This window comes from Oncorhynchus gorbuscha, unplaced genomic scaffold (assembly GCF_021184085.1).
Source record: "Oncorhynchus gorbuscha isolate QuinsamMale2020 ecotype Even-year unplaced genomic scaffold, OgorEven_v1.0 Un_scaffold_1178, whole genome shotgun sequence".
In the NCBI taxonomy this organism is placed as follows: Eukaryota; Metazoa; Chordata; class Actinopteri; order Salmoniformes; family Salmonidae; genus Oncorhynchus; species Oncorhynchus gorbuscha.
Window position 1 is genome coordinate 174,001 of NW_025746037.1, and position 15,803 is coordinate 189,803.

Sequence of the window (15,803 nt, forward strand, 5' to 3'; positions counted from 1 at the left end):
AACATCCAGTTGAGAAAGTTTATTCAGAAGTCAGTAGTGAATTGGAAACAGTCAATGTTACAACGTTAAAATCCTACACAATGACGATGTATGATGAAGGAGGAGGGAGTTAGTTGTGTTCACTGCAAAGAAAACACAAACCTTACCCAGAAAATCAACGATAGGCAGATTCTCACATACCAATTCTTTATAGTCCCTGTCACTTTAAAAAACATTTTTTTTTTTTTGGGGGGGGGGGTATAAATGAAAACCTGTTAATCTAATGCTATGTTAATACAAAATAAAAGTAATGATAAATTCCACATAAAGAAAAATGAAATGAAAATAAAATCCTATATACAAACCTCTGTACAAAGCGGGAATATGGATAGAAAAAGATAAACCACTGAATAAAAATGGATGTTTTCTGTTACTGTGTGCTCCCAGCTCCTTAGGGCAGGTGGGAGGGGTCAGAATGTTGGTCGTCACTCACCAGCCTGTCTATTGGTCAAAGACAGAACCAGAGAACGCTTCATTCACCTGGTTCTGATTCTATACTCATTTCACTCATTCTAAAGGTTCTATAGGTGGAACACGATCTCATAGCATTACAAAGGCCTGAACTGGTATCAGGTGGAGAATGGAGTCCTAGATGGTAGATAGCATCAATACATTCAGTGACCAGTAATCATGAGAAACTGATTCACCTATCTACCCTATCTATGGTAAAGTAGATCGCATCATCACACTTCAGGCAAAAATGGAAAAGGATCAATGAGGCTCTGCCACAAAATGGCACCCTATTCCCTACGTAGTGCACTACTTTTAACCAGAGCCCTATCGGCCGTGGTCAAAAGTAGTGAACTATGTAGGGAATAGGGTGCTGTTTGGGACACGACGGGCAAGATGAATGGCTCAATAAGGAGTGTTGCCTGAGTGAGATACTCTTCTTCCACTCCTGGTCAGACTGCGGCTGTTTCCCCAAATGGCACCCTGTTCACTATATAGTGCCCGTTTGACGTTTGACCAGAAGCCGATGGTGAAAAGTAGTCCACTAGGGGGGGGGGGGGGGGGGGTGATTGCAGAGGGGAAAGAACCTTGTGTGTTTTAAATCGGGTGTCTTAAGGTCATTGTTTATTGTACAATTCCTGAATCGATGGAGGCTTGTTTCCTGGTGGTCTTAGGGGGAGGAGGAGGAGGGGTCTTGCTGGGAAGAGGAGGTGGCAAATGCTATTAAGAAAAAAGAAAAGAGAATACAGAAATATTTAGCCACCTTTATAAGACATTATGAAGGCTTATACATCCTTATAAACACATTATGAAGCTTTAAACTCGGCTTATACATCCTTATAACACCTTGTGAAGCTTTAAACTCAGCTTATACATCTTTATAACACCTTGTGAAGCTTTAAACTTGGTTTATACATCCTTATAAACACGTTATGAAGCTTTAAACTTGGCTTATACATCCTTATAACACGTTGTGAAGCTTTAAACTCTGGTTATACATCCTTATAACACTTCGTGAAGCTTTAAACTCTGGTTATACATCCTTATAACACCTTGTGAAGCTTTAAACTCTGGTTATACATCCTTATAACACCTTGTGAAGCTTTAAACTCTGGTTATACATCCTTATAACACCTTGTGAAGCTTTAAACTCTGGTTATACATCCTTATAACACCTTGTGAAGCTTTAAACTCTGGTTATACATCCTTATAACACCTTGTGAAGCTTTAAACTCTGGTTATACATCCTTATAACACCTTGTGAAGCTTTAAACTCTGGTTATACATCCTTATAACACCTTGTGAAGCTTTAAACTCTGGTTATACATCCTTATAACACCTTGTGAAGCTTTAAACTCTGGTTATACATCCTTATAACACCTTGTGAAGCTTTAAACTCTGGTTATACATCCTTATAACACCTTGTGAAGCTTTAAACTCTGGTTATACATCCTTATAACACCTTGTGAAGCTTTAAACTCTGGATACTTCCTTATAGATTAAAGAAAGAGGAATATCCTGGAAATGTAGCAGATCATCTCGCAACTCAGCAGTTAAAGATCCCTGAGATTCTGCTGCCAACACACTGACTCAACTCTAGCCACTTTAATAATGGAAACGTTGATGTAATAAATGTATCACTAGCCACCTTATATAATGTTTATATACCCTACATTACTCATCTCATATGTATATACTGTACTCTACACAAGACTCAATGACACCAGCAGTCAAGGACTTGGAGTTAAACCCGCTGTCACTAGCTGGGAAAATCTGATTGTTATGTCCCTCCCCCACTAATCTAGTCTGACTCCAGTTTACTGCCTGTCCTTCCCCTACTAATCTAGTCTGACTCCAGTTTACTGCCTGTCCCTCCCTACTAATCTAGTCTGACTCCAGTTTACTGCCTGTCCTTCCCCCACTAATCTAGTCTGACTCCAGTTTACTGCCTGTCCCTCCCCTACTAATCTAGTCTGACTCCAGTTTACTGCCTGTCCCTCCCCTACTAATCTAGTCTGACTCCAGTTTACTGCCTGTTTCCCCCCCAGTGAGACTAATCTAGTCTGACTCCAGTTTACTGCCTGTCCTTCCCCCACTAATCTAGTCTGACTCCAGTTTACTGCCTGTCCTTCCCCCACTAATCTAGTCTGACTCCAGTTTACTGCCTGTTTCCCCCAGTGAGACTAGTCTAGTCTGACTCCAGTTTACTGCCTGTCCCTCCCCCACTAATCTAGTCTGACTCCAGTTTACTGCCTGTTTCCCCCAGTGAGACTAATCTAGTCTGACTCCAGTTTACTGCCTGTCCCTCCCCTACTAATCTAGTCTGACTCCAGTTTACTGCCTGTCCCTCCCCCACTAATCTAGTCTGACTCCAGTTTACTGCCTGTCCTTCCCCTACTAATCTAGTCTGACTCCAGTTTACTGCCTGTCCCTCCCCTACTAATCTAGTCTGACTCCAGTTTACTGCCTGTCCCTCCCCCAGTGAGACTAATCTAGTCTGACTCCAGTTTACTGCCTGTTCCCCCCAGTGAGACTAATCTAGTCTGACTCCAGTTTACTGCCTGTCCCTCCCCCACTAATCTAGTCTGACTCCAGTTTACTGCCTGTTTCCCCCCCAGTGAGACTAATCTAGTCTGACTCCAGTTTACTGCCTGTCCCTCCCCCACTAATCTAGTCTGACTCCAGTTTACTGCCTGTTTCCCCCCCAGTGAGACTAATCTAGTCTGACTCCAGTTTACTGCCTGTCCCTCCCCCACTAATCTAGTCTGACTCCAGTTTACTGCCTGTCCTTCCCCTACTAATCTAGTCTGACTTCAGATTACTGCCTGTCCTTCCCCTACTAATCTAGTCTGACTCCAGATTACTGCCTGTCCCTCCCCTACTAATCTAGTCTGACTTCAGTTTACTGCCTGTCCCTCTCCCACTAATCTAGTCAGACTCCAGTTTACTGCCCGTTTTCCACCCAGTGAGACTAATGTAGCCTGACTCCAGTTAACTGCCAAGTATCCCTCCCCAGTGAGACTAATCTAGCCTGACTCCAGTTTACTGCCAAGTCTCCCCCTCCCAGTGAGACTAATCTAGCCCGACTCTGTAGGTAGGAAGAGACAGGCTGAGGTAGGAGGAGACAGGCTGAGGTAGGAGGAGACATGCTGAGGTAGGAGGAGACAGGTTCAGGTAGGAGAAGACAGGCTAAGGTAGGAGGAGACAGGCTGAGGCAGGAGGAGACAGGCTGAGGCAGGAGGAGACAGGCTGAGGTAGCAGGAAACAGGCTGAGGTAGGAGGAGACAGGCTGAGGCAGGAGGCAGGCTGAGGTAGGACGAGACAGGTTCAGGAAGGAGGAGACAGGCTGAGGTAGGAGGAGACAGGCTGAGGAAGGAGGAGACAGGCTGAGGCCGGAGGAGACAGGCTGAGGTAGGAGGTGACAGGCTGAGTAGGAGGTGACAGGCTGAGGTAGTAGGAGACAGGTTGAGGCAGGATGAGACAGGCTGAGGTAGCAGGAGACAGGTTGAGGTAGCAGGAGACAGGCTGAGGTAGGAGGAGACAGGCTGAGGTAGGAGGAGACAGGCTGAGGCAGGAGGAGACAGGCTGAGGCAGGAGGAGACAGGCTGAGGCAGGAGGAGACAGGCTGAGGCAGGAGGAGACAGGCTGAGGCAGGAGGAGACAGGCTGAGGCAGGAGGAGGCAGGCTGTAGCCACCAGGACAGACATGGTAGAGTAGGAGAGGAGTGTGTTGCTGAGGACTGTGGACTGACCCTCCCTCCCTCCCTCCCTCCCTGGTGATGATGGGCTGTTCCATTAACCGTAGTATTGACATGGCATCATTAAGGTGCTGTTCTTATCCCACATTAAAAACCTACCCTTTGATGGTGTGTCAGGGGAGGGGTGGAGGGACTCGTCAAGTCTTCATTATCTCCTAGCAGATTCCCATAATCAGCAGAGATGCCCTTCACGGGCAGGGGAGGAGGAGTCTCTCCTTTATCAACCCCCATCCCGTTCAGCTCCAGACCTGAGAGACAGACAGATAGGCAGAGAGATAGGCAGAGAGAGAGAGAGACAGACACAGTGAGAGACAGACACAGAGAGAAACAGAGAGACAGACACAGAGAGACCGAGAGAGAGAGACAGAGACAGACACAGAGAGAGACAGAGAGAGAGAGACAGAGAGAGAGAACGAGAGAGAGAGAGAGAGAGAGAGAACGAGAGAGAGAGACAGAGAGAGAGAACGAGAGAGAGAGAACGAGAGAGAGAGAGACAGAGACACAGAGAGAGACACAGAGAGAAACAGAGAGACAGACACAGAGAGAACGAGAGAGAGAGACAGAGAGAGAGAGACAGAGAGACAGACACAGAGAGAAACAGAGAGACATACACAGAGAGACCGAGAGAGAGAGACAGAGGACAATCTTTAGTCCTGAGGTCACCACTCATCCCCAAGGGAAACTAATTATTCAGATTGTGCCAGTGGCGAATAGTCTTGCACATTTTCTTTTGTATGACGAGTAATCTGTGTAGGTAGGAGACGTATGTACTGGCCCAGACAATATTACAGTACATGAGATCTGGGTCAACGCAGCTCTAGTGTAGCGTTGAGAAGCAAACTGGATGAACCAAACCACTCTGATGATTCTAATAGATTTCATCACTTTGCTACAGACAAAATGAATATGTTCCTACCAGGATAACGTTTCATCACTTTGCTACAGACAAAATGAATATGTTCCTACCAGGATAACGTTTCATCACTTTGCTACAGACAAAATGAATATGTTCCTACCAGGATAACGTTTCATCACTTTGCTACAGACAAAATGAATATGTTCCTACCAGGATAACGTTTCATCACTTTGCTACAGACAAAATGAATATGTTCCTACCAGGATAACGTTTCATCACTTTGCTACAGACAAAATGAATATGTTCCTACCAGGATAACGTTTCATCACTTTGCTACAGACAAAATGAATATGTTCCTACCAGGATAACGTTTCATCACTTTGCTACAGACAAAATGAATATGTTCCTACCAGGATAACGTTTCATCACTTTGCTACAGACAAAATGAATATGTTCCTACCAGGATAACGTTTCATCACTTAAAGCTCTGAGGAATCTAGTGGATGTGGCCTGTTCCATTTAATTGAATATAATAAAGTTGAATGTATTAATGTTTAAAGAGAGTTTGTTTATCTGGAATCATTTAGAAAATGTGGCCATGCCTGAGTTGGTTTCATTTAATTAGTGAATCAAAAATGCTTGGGTGATACAATCTAATTGGTATCATCAGTAAAGTGAAGGGAGGTACGGTAGAAGACCCAATAGCAAGGTCATTGATATAGATTAGGAATAACAAAGGACAAAATAGTACGATCCACTATGAAAACTAGACTGGTAAAACCCTCCACTATGAAAACTAGACTGGTAAAACCTCACCCTCCACTATGAAAACTAGACTGGTAAAACCCTCACCACTAGCCCTACCCTCCACTATGAAAACTAGACTGGTAAAACCCTCACCACTAACCCCTACCCTCCACTATGAAAACTAGACTGGTAAAACCCTCACCACTAGCCCTACCCTCCACTATGAAAACTAGACTGGTAAAACCCTCACCACTAGCCCTACCCTCCACTATGAAAACTAGACTGGTAAAACCCTCACCACTAGCCCTACCCTCCACTATGAAAACTAGACTGGTAAAACCCTCACCACTAACCCCTACCCTCCACTATGAAAACTAGACTGGTAAAACCCTCACCACTAGCCCTACCCTCCACTATGAAAACTAGACTGGTAAAACTCTCACCACTAACCCCTACCCTCCACTATGAAAACTAGACTGGTAAAACCCTCACCACTAGCCCTACCCTCCACTATGAAAACTAGACTGGTAAAACCCTCACCACTAACCCCTACCCTCCACTATGAAAACTAGACTGGTAAAAACCTCACCACTAACCCTTACCCTCCACTATGAAAACTAGACTGGTAAAACACTCACCCTCCACTATGAAAACTAGACTGGTAAAACCCTCACCACTAACCCTCACCCTCCACTATGAAAACTAGACTGGTAAAACCCTCACCACTAACCCTACCCTCCACTATGAAAACTAGACTGGTAAAACCCTCACCACTAACCCTACCCTCCACTATGAAAACTAGACTGGTAAAACCCTCACCCTCCACTATGAAAACTAGACTGGTAAAACCCTCACCACTAACCCCTACCCTCCACTATGAAAACTAGACTGGTAAAACCCTCACCACTAGCCCTACCCTCCACTATGAAAACTAGACTGGTAAAACCTTCACCCTCCACTATGAAAACTAGACTGGTAAAACCCTCACCACTAACCCTACCCTCCACTATGAAAACTAGACTGGTAAAACACTCACCCTCCACTATGAAAACTAGACTGGTAAAACCCTCACCACTAACCCTACCCTCCACTATGAAAAGTAGACTGGTAAAACACTCACCCTCCACTATGAAAACTAGACTGGTAAAACCCTCACCACTAACCCTCACCCTCCACTATGAAAACTAGACTGGTAAAACCTCACCCTCCACTATGAAAACTAGACTGGTAAAACCCTCACCCTCCACTATGACAACTAGACTGGTAAAATCCTCACCCTCCACTATGAAAACTAGACTGGTAAAACCCTCACCACTAACCCTACCCTCCACTATTAAAACTAGACTGGTAAAACCCTCACCCTCCACTATGACAACTAGACTGGTAAAACCCTCACCCTCCACTATGACAACTAGACAGGTTTTGAACCCTGTGTCACACCACAGGACATCTTGGTCCTGGTAGATACACAGCCGTTAGCATTACCACATTGTTCTCTGTCATAAACATGAACTATATATCCAATTATATGTTACATCATGATAAACATAATAATGCAATCTAGAAAGTAATATTTAATGATCGACCGTGTCAAACGCTTTGGGATAAAATCTCAAAAGATACCGTTCATTGTTGTTCATGGATGTAAAGATTTTATCCACGTGTTGCTAAAAGAGCCGTATCTGTGGAGTAGTTTTTTTAATGAAAAACCATATTGGTGCTCATATAGAATACAGTGTTGATTTAAATGTTTCAGCATTCTCTTATACACAAATCTTTCTAGGACTTTAGAAAAACATGGTAGTACAGATATTTGGGGCGATAATTTGTCAAATATCTTGGATCTCCAGATTTATAGAGAGAGGTAGAACTTTCACAATGTTTGAATCTTTAGGAACAATACCATCGATCAGAAGTCAGGACCTGGAGTCAGGCTAGATTAGTCTCACTGTGGTGAAATCGGTGTCTTCCTCGATCACTGAGCCTCTTTAACGTCCATCTTCACCAAATCAATGCCAACTGGATGGAGGTCATTTTTGAATCTTTAGGAACGATACCAGTTGGGATTGTCTTAAATGTAAATGTAAATGGATTGATTTGGTGAAGATGGACGTTATATAAAGAGGCTCAGTGATCGAGGAAGACACCGATTTCACCACAAGAGACACCGATCTCATTATGACCTGCCGCTGATGTCTTTAAGTTACCAATGATCTCCATCGCCTCCCATCAGGAGGATCACAATGAAGCAGAGAAGGGACATGTAACCCAGGGGGATTTCCATCAGTTTTCTTTGTTGTCTTTGGCAGAGAGGAACCCATCATTCACAAAAAACATGTTTTTATTTGATTTAATTGACATGAAATAACATCAGGAACAGAATAGGTCTTATTGCCAACAGGACATTGACATGGGGGAGTTGTACAGTACCGGGAATCGAACCCTGGCGTTACCATGCTCTACCAACTGAGCTACAGAAGGACCACATTGACATGGGGGAGTTGTACAGGCCTTTTGTCTTACTCAACAGATGATTGATGAACCTTTTACACAACTTTTATTTTTATTTTTAAATTTTGTACTGTGGGTTTTTTTGAGACCGGGTTGAGAAAACCCAAGGTTTCCAGAACCTTCTGCTGCTCTCTTACGTGACTTAACTAAGGCAAAGCAGTGGTGAAATACAACAATTGAAAGATGTGAGTCTGGCAAGCAGACTCCTAATCAGCCTGAATATATATATCATCAATCAACATCTTAAAGCAATCATAATTACTTTTAGTTAAATATTCTACATTGTACTAATCATTCCCATCTGTTCATTTTCCAGTTGCCGAAAAAAAGTGGAAAGTGGTCATTAATTTCAATGAAAAGTACATCTGTTATTACCTGGTCAGTCTCCTGGGCTTATAGAGGGGATACAGACAGCTGCAGTATAAACTATTCAACAAGTCAGGTGGACTGGTCAGTCTCCTGGGCTTATAGAGGGGATACAGACAGCTGCAGTATAAACTATTCAACAAGGCAGGTGGACTGGTCAGTCTCCTGGGCTTATAGAGGGATACAGACAGCTGCAGTATAAACTATTCAACAAGGCAGGTGGACTGGTCAGTCTCCTGGGCTTATAGAGGGATACAGACAGCTGCAGTATAAACTATTCAACAAGGCAGGTGGACTGGTCAGTCTCCTGGGCTTATAGAGGGGATACAGACAGCTGCAGTATAAACTATTCAACAAGGCAGGTGGACTGGTCAGTCTCCTGGGCTTATAGAGGGATACAGACAGCTGCAGTATAAACTATTAAACAAGGCAGGTGGACTGGTCAGTCTCCTGGGCTTATAGAGGGGATACAGACAGCTGCAGTATAAACTATTCAACAAGGCAGGTGGACTGGTCAGTCTCCTGGGCTTATAGAGGGGATACAGACAGCTGCAGTATAAACTATTCAACAAGGCAGGTGGACTGGTCAGTCTCCTGGGCTTATAGAGGGGATACAGACAGCTGCAGTATAAACTATTCAACAAGGCAGGTGGACTGGTCAGTCTCCTGGGCTTATAGAGGGGATACAGACAGCTGCAGTATAAACTATTCAACAAGGCAGGTGGACTGGTCAGTCTCCTGGGCTTATAGAGGGATACAGGGATACAGACAGCTGCAGTATAAACTATTCAACAAGGCAGGTGGACTGGTCAGTCTCCTGGGCTTATAGAGGGGATACAGACAGCTGCAGTATAAACTATTCAACCAGGCAGATGTCAGTGAGTGCTTCTCACTTTCTAAATACGTTTACGTTGTAATCACCCAATAGAAATGACCCAATCCTTGTAATCACCCAATAGAAATCACCCCATCCTTGTAATCACCCAATAGAAATGACCCAATCCTTGTAATCACCCAATAGAAATGACCCAATCCTTGTAATCACCCAATAGAAATCACCCCATCCTTGTAATCACCCAATAGAAATCACCCAATCCTTGTAATCACCCAATAGAAAGAAATGTAATCACCCAATAGAAATAACCCAATCCTTGTAATCACCCAATAGAAATCACCCAATCCTTGTAATCACCCAATAGAAATCACCCAATCCTTGTAATCACCCAATAGAAATGACCCAATCCTTGTAATCACCCAATAGAAATCACCCAATCCTTGTAATCACCCAATAATCACCCATTTTTAGCTTCACTATTAATCCAATCCCAGTTTGATGCGAGGACATCAATGAAACCACCAATGTCAGAATCGGGTGGCCGATCGATGCATCCAATCACCGCTTGTTTTAACACCAAGACATGAACACGAGGGAATCTCTATCAACAGAGATTAAACATCAATGTTATCAGATGGAAGCCTGAGGTCCTCTCTACTTAAGAAGAGAACATGTTAATGAACACAAAATGGCCGCTCCTCCTGCCACTCTTGATGTTCTCCAGTGGTGAACGGCATTATAAAGGAGATGAAGCGTGGATGTTCTCCAGTGGCATTATAAAGGAGATGAAGCGTGGATGTTCTCCAGTGGCATTATAAAGGAGATGAAGCGTGGATGTTCTCCAGTGGCATTATAAAGGAGATGAAGCCTGGCTGTTCTCCAGTGGTGAACGGCATTATAAAGGAGATGAAGCGTGGATGTTCTCCAGTGGCATTATAAAGGAGATGAAGCGTTGATGTTCTCCAGTGGCATTATAAAGGAGATGAAGCGTTGATGTTCTCCAGTGGCATTATAAAGGAGATGAAGCGTGGATGTTCTCCAGTGGCATTATAAAGGAGATGAAGCGTGGATGTTCTCCAGTGGCATTATAAAGGAGATGAAGCGTGGATGTTCTCCAGTGGCATTATAAAGGAGATGAAGCGTGGATGTTCTCCAGTGGCATTATAAAGGAGATGAAGCGTGGATGTTCTCCAGTGGCATTATAAAGGAGATGAAGCGTGGATGTTCTCCAGTGGCATTATAAAGGAGATGAAGCGTGGCTGTTCTCCAGTGGTGAACGGCATTATAAAGGAGATGAAGCGTGGATGTTCTCCAGTGGCATTATAAAGGAGATGAAGCGTGGATGTTCTCCAGTGGCATTATAAAGGAGATGAAGCGTGGATGTTCTCCAGTGGCATTATAAAGGAGATGAAGCGTGGATGTTCTCCAGTGGCATTATAAAGGAGATGAAGTGTGGATGTTCTCCAGTGGCATTCTCAAGGAGATGAAGCGTTGATGTTCTCCAGTGGTGAGCGGCATTATAAAGGAGACCTGTATCATGAAGAGTTGATGTCTCTTCAGTCAAACATGTTTCTGAAAGGGCAACGATGGAACATTCAGAAACACCATACACTGCCTCTATCTATCTCCGTGTAGTTTCTGTGGGATGGAGTGATGCAAGACACAGTGATGCAATGACACATCACAGGGAAGACAGACGACCCTAGAGAGCACAGGGTAGACAGACGACCCTAGAGAGCCCAGGGAAGACAGAGACTACCATAGAGAGCCCAGGGAAGACAGAGACGACCCTAGAGAGCACAGGGTAGACAGACGACCCTAGAGAGCCCAGGGAAGACAGAGACGACCCTAGAGAGCACAGGGAAGACAGACGACCCTCGAGAGCCCAGGAAGACAGAGACGACCCTAGAGAGCCCAGGGAAGACAGAGACGACCCTAGAGAGCCCAGGGAAGACAGAGACGACCCTAGAGAGCCCAGGGAAGACAGAGACGACCCTAGAGAGCCCAGGTAAGACAGAGACGACCCTAGAGAGCCCAGGGAAGACAGAGACGACGCTAGAGAGCCCAGGGAAGAGACCCTAGAGAGCCCAGGGAAGACAGAGACGACCCTAGAGAGCCCAGGGAAGACAGAGACGACCCTAGAGAGCACAGGGAAGACAGAGACGACCCTATAGAGCACAGGGAAGACAGAGACGACCCTAGAGAGCACAGGGAAGACAGAGACGACCCTAGAGAGCCCAGGGAAGACAGAGACGGCCCTAGAGAGCACAGGGAAGACAGAGACGACCCTAGAGAGCACAGGGAAGACAGAGACGACCCTAGAGAGCACAGGGAAGACAGAGACGACCCTAGAGAGCCCAGGGAAGACAGAGGCGACCCTAGAGAGCCCAAGGAAGACAGAGACGACCCTAGAGAGCCCAGGGAAGACAGAAGTGACCCTAGAGAGCCCAGGGAAGACAGAGACGATCCTAGAGAGCCCAAGGAAGACAGAAACGACCCTTGAGAGCCCAGGGAAGACAGGCGACCCTAGAGAGCCCAGGGAAGACAGAGACGACCCTAGAGAGCACAGGGTAGACAGAGACGACCCTAGAGAGCCCAGGGAAGAAAGAGACGACCCTAGAGAGCCCAGGTAAGACAGAGACGACCCTAGAGAGCCCAGGGAAGACAGAGACGACGCTATAGAGCCCAGGGAAGACAAAGAAGACCCTAGAGAGCCCAGGGAAGACAGACGACCCTAGAGAGCCCAGGGAAGACAGAAACGACCCTAGAGAGCACAGGGAAGACAGAGGCGACCCTAGAGAGCCCAGGGAAGACAGAGACGATCCTAGAGAAATATAAAAAACTATCGGCCTATATCGAATCTTCCATTCCTCTCAAAGATACTTGTGAAGGTGGTAAATGACATTTTGATGGCATCGGACCGAGGCTCTGCATCTGTCCTCGTGCTCCTAGACCTTAGTGCTGCTTTTGATACCATCGATCACCACATTCTTTTGGAGAGATTGGAAACCCAAATTGGTCTACACGGACATGTTCTGGCCTGGTTTAGGTCTTATCTGTCGGAAAGATATCAGTTTGTCTCTGTGAATGGTTTGTCCTCTGACAAATCAACTGTACATTTCGGTGTTCCTCAAGGTTCTGTTTTAGGACCACTATTGTTTTCACTATATATTTTACCTCTTGGGATGTTATTCGAAAACATAATGTAAACTTTCACTGCTATGCGGGTGACACACAGCTGTACATTTCAATGAAACATGGTGAAGCCCCAAAATTGCCCTCGCTAGAAGCATGTGTTTCAGACATAAGGAAGTGGATGGCTGCAAACTTTCTACTATTAAACTCGGACAAAACAGAGATGCTTGTTCTAGGTCCCAAGAAACAAAGAGATCTTCTGTTGAATCTGACAATCTTAATGGTTGTACAGTCGTCTCAAATAAAACTGTGAAGGACCTCGGCATTACTCTGGACCCTGATCTCTCTTTTGAAGAACATATCAAGACCATTTCGAGGACAGCTTTTTTCCATCTACGTAACATTGCAAAAATCAGAAACTTTCTGTCCAAAAATGATGCAGAAAAAATAATCCATGCTTTTGTCACTTCTAGGTTAGACTACTGCAATGCTCTATTTTCCGGCTACCCGGATAAAGCACTAAATAAACTTGAGTTAGTGCTAAATACGGCTGCTAGAATCCTGACTAGAACCAAAAATTTGATCATATTACTCCAGTGCTAGCCTCTCTACACTGGCTTCCTGTCAAAGCAAGGGCTGATTTCAAGGTTTTACAGCTAACCTACAAAGCATTACATGGGCTTGCTCCTACCTACCTCTCTGATTTGGTCCTGCCGTACATACCTACACGTACGCTACGGTCACAAGACGCAGGCCTCCTAATTGTCCCTAGAATTTCTAAGCAAACAGCTGGAGGCAGGGCTTTCTCCTATAGAGCTCCATTTTTATGGAACGGTCTGCCTACCCATGTCAGAGACGCAAACTCGGTCTCAACCTTTAAGTCTTTACTGAAGACTCATCTCTTCAGTGGGTCATATGATTGAGTGTAGTCTGGCCCAGGAGTGGGAAGGTGAACGGAAAGGCTCTGGAGCAACGAACCGCCCTTGCTGTCTCTGCCTGGCCGGTTCCCCTCTTTCCACTGGGATTCTCTGCCTCTAACCCTGTTACGGGGCTGAGTCACTGGCTTGCTGGGGCTCTCTCGTGCCATCTCTGGGGGGGTGCGTCACCTGGGTGGGTTGATTCACTGTTGTGGTCGGCCTGTCTGGGTTCCCCCCTTGGGTTGTACCGTGTCGGAGATCTTTGTGGGCTATACTCGGCCTTGTCTCAGGATGGTAAGTTGGTGGTTGAAGATTTCCCTCTAGTGGTGTGGGGGCTGTGCTTTGGCAAAGTGGGTGGGGTTATATCCTTCCTGTTTGGCCCTGTCCGGGGTGTCCTCGGATGGGGCCACAGTGTCTCCTGACCCCTCCTGTCTCAGCTTCCAGTATTTATGCTGCAGTAGTTTATGTGTCGGGGGCTAGGGTCAGTTTGTTTATCTGGAGTACTTCTCCTGTCCTATTCGGTGTCCTGTGTGAATCTAAGTGTGCGTTCTCTAATTCTCTCCTTCTCTCTTTCTTTCTCTCTCTCGGAGGACCTGAGCCCTAGGACCATGCCCCAGGACTACCTGACATGATGACTCCTTGCTGTCCCCAGTCCACCTGGCCATGCTGCTGCTCCAGTTTCAACTGGCCTGGGCCCCTAGGACCATGTCCCAGGACTACCTGACATGAGGACTCCTTGCTGTCCCCAGTCCACCTGGCCATGCTCCTGCTCCAGTTTCAACTGTTCTGCCTTACTATTATTCAACCATGCTGGTCATTTATGAACATTTGAACATCTTGGCCACGTTCTGTTATAATCTCCACCCGGCACAGCCAGAAGAGGACTGGCCACCCCACATATGCTCTCTCTAATTCTCTCTTTCTTTCTCTCTCTCGGAGGACCTGAGCCCTAGGACCGTGCCCCAGGACTACCTGACATGATGGCTCCTTGCTGTCCCCAGTCCACCTGACTGTGCTGCTGCTCCAGTTTCAACTGTTCTGCCTTATTATTATTTGACCATGCTGGTCATTTATGAACATTTGAACATCTTGGTCATGTTCTGTTATAATCTCTACCTGGCACAGCCAGAAGAGGACTGGCCACCCCACATAGCCCGGTTCCTCTCTAGGTTTCTTCCTAGGTTTTGGCCTTTCTAGGGAGTTTTCCTAGCCACCGTGCTTTTACACCTGCATTGTTTGCTGTTTGGGGTTTTAGGCTGGGTTTCTGTACAGCACTTTGAGATATCAGCTGATGTACGAAGGGCTATATAAATACATTTGATTTGATTTGATTTAGAGAGCCCAAGGAAGACAGAGACGACCCTAGAGAGCACAGGGAAGACAGAGACGACACTAGAAGAAACATTCAGCCAGCAGGGTAAGAGAACATGGCGGAGGTAGCTGCAAGGCATGTGTGTGTGTGCATATCTGTCCATGTATGTGTGTACTCACTGGAGACGGTGAGCAGGCTGAAGGACAGTTTGTTCCTGGGGGTGATGGGTGGGGGGCCCGGGGAGGAATGGGGCTGGGGGGGTCCGGGGGACACAGAGAGACGGCGGTCTCCACTCAACAGGTTCAACACCTGACTCTTTGGTCTCTGAGGCCTCAGTGGGCTGATCTGAACACACAGAGAGAGAGAAGAGATGTATCACAGATCCTGTAGGAATCAAATCAAATCATACAATCAAAAAAATAGATAAGGAGATGCGGGCTGATCTGATGAGAGAGGAGGGAGAGAGAGGAGGGAGAGAAAGGAGGGAGAGAGAGGAGGGAGAGAAAGGAGGGAGAGAGAGGAGGGAGAGAGAGGAGGGAGAGAGAGGAGGGAGAGAGAGGAGAGAGAGGAGGGAGAGAGAGGAGGGAGAGAGAGGAGGGAGAGAGAGGAGGGAGAGAGAGGAGGGAGAGAGAGAAGGGAGAGAGAGGAGGGAGAGAAAGGAGGGAGAGAAAGGAGGGAGAGAAAGGAGGGAGAGAGAGAAGGGAGTGAAAGGTGGGAGAGAGAGGAGGAAGAGACAGAAGGGAGAGAGAGGTGGGAGAGAAAGGAGGGAGAGAAAGGATGGAGAGAGAAAAGGGAGAGAGAGGAGGGGAGAGGAGGGAGAGAAAGGAGGGAGAAAGAAAGATGCCACCTAAAACCATCATGTTGCTACCAAACAATAT

The 15,803-nt window shown here is 46.0% G+C and overlaps 1 protein-coding gene across 1 annotated transcript; it reads right to left on the minus strand.

The window, feature by feature from the left end:
- Window positions 1-1,005: 1,005 nt before the first annotated feature.
- Window positions 1,006-15,270, minus strand: LOC124021717 (dedicator of cytokinesis protein 1-like; the record flags this gene model as incomplete). Its single annotated transcript, XM_046336831.1, has 3 exons — window positions 1,006-1,209; window positions 4,346-4,494; window positions 15,105-15,270. Coding segments are annotated over 3 exons (411 nt in total), but the record flags the coding sequence as incomplete, so codon positions are not given.
- Between the last annotated feature and the right edge of the window lie 533 nt (window positions 15,271-15,803).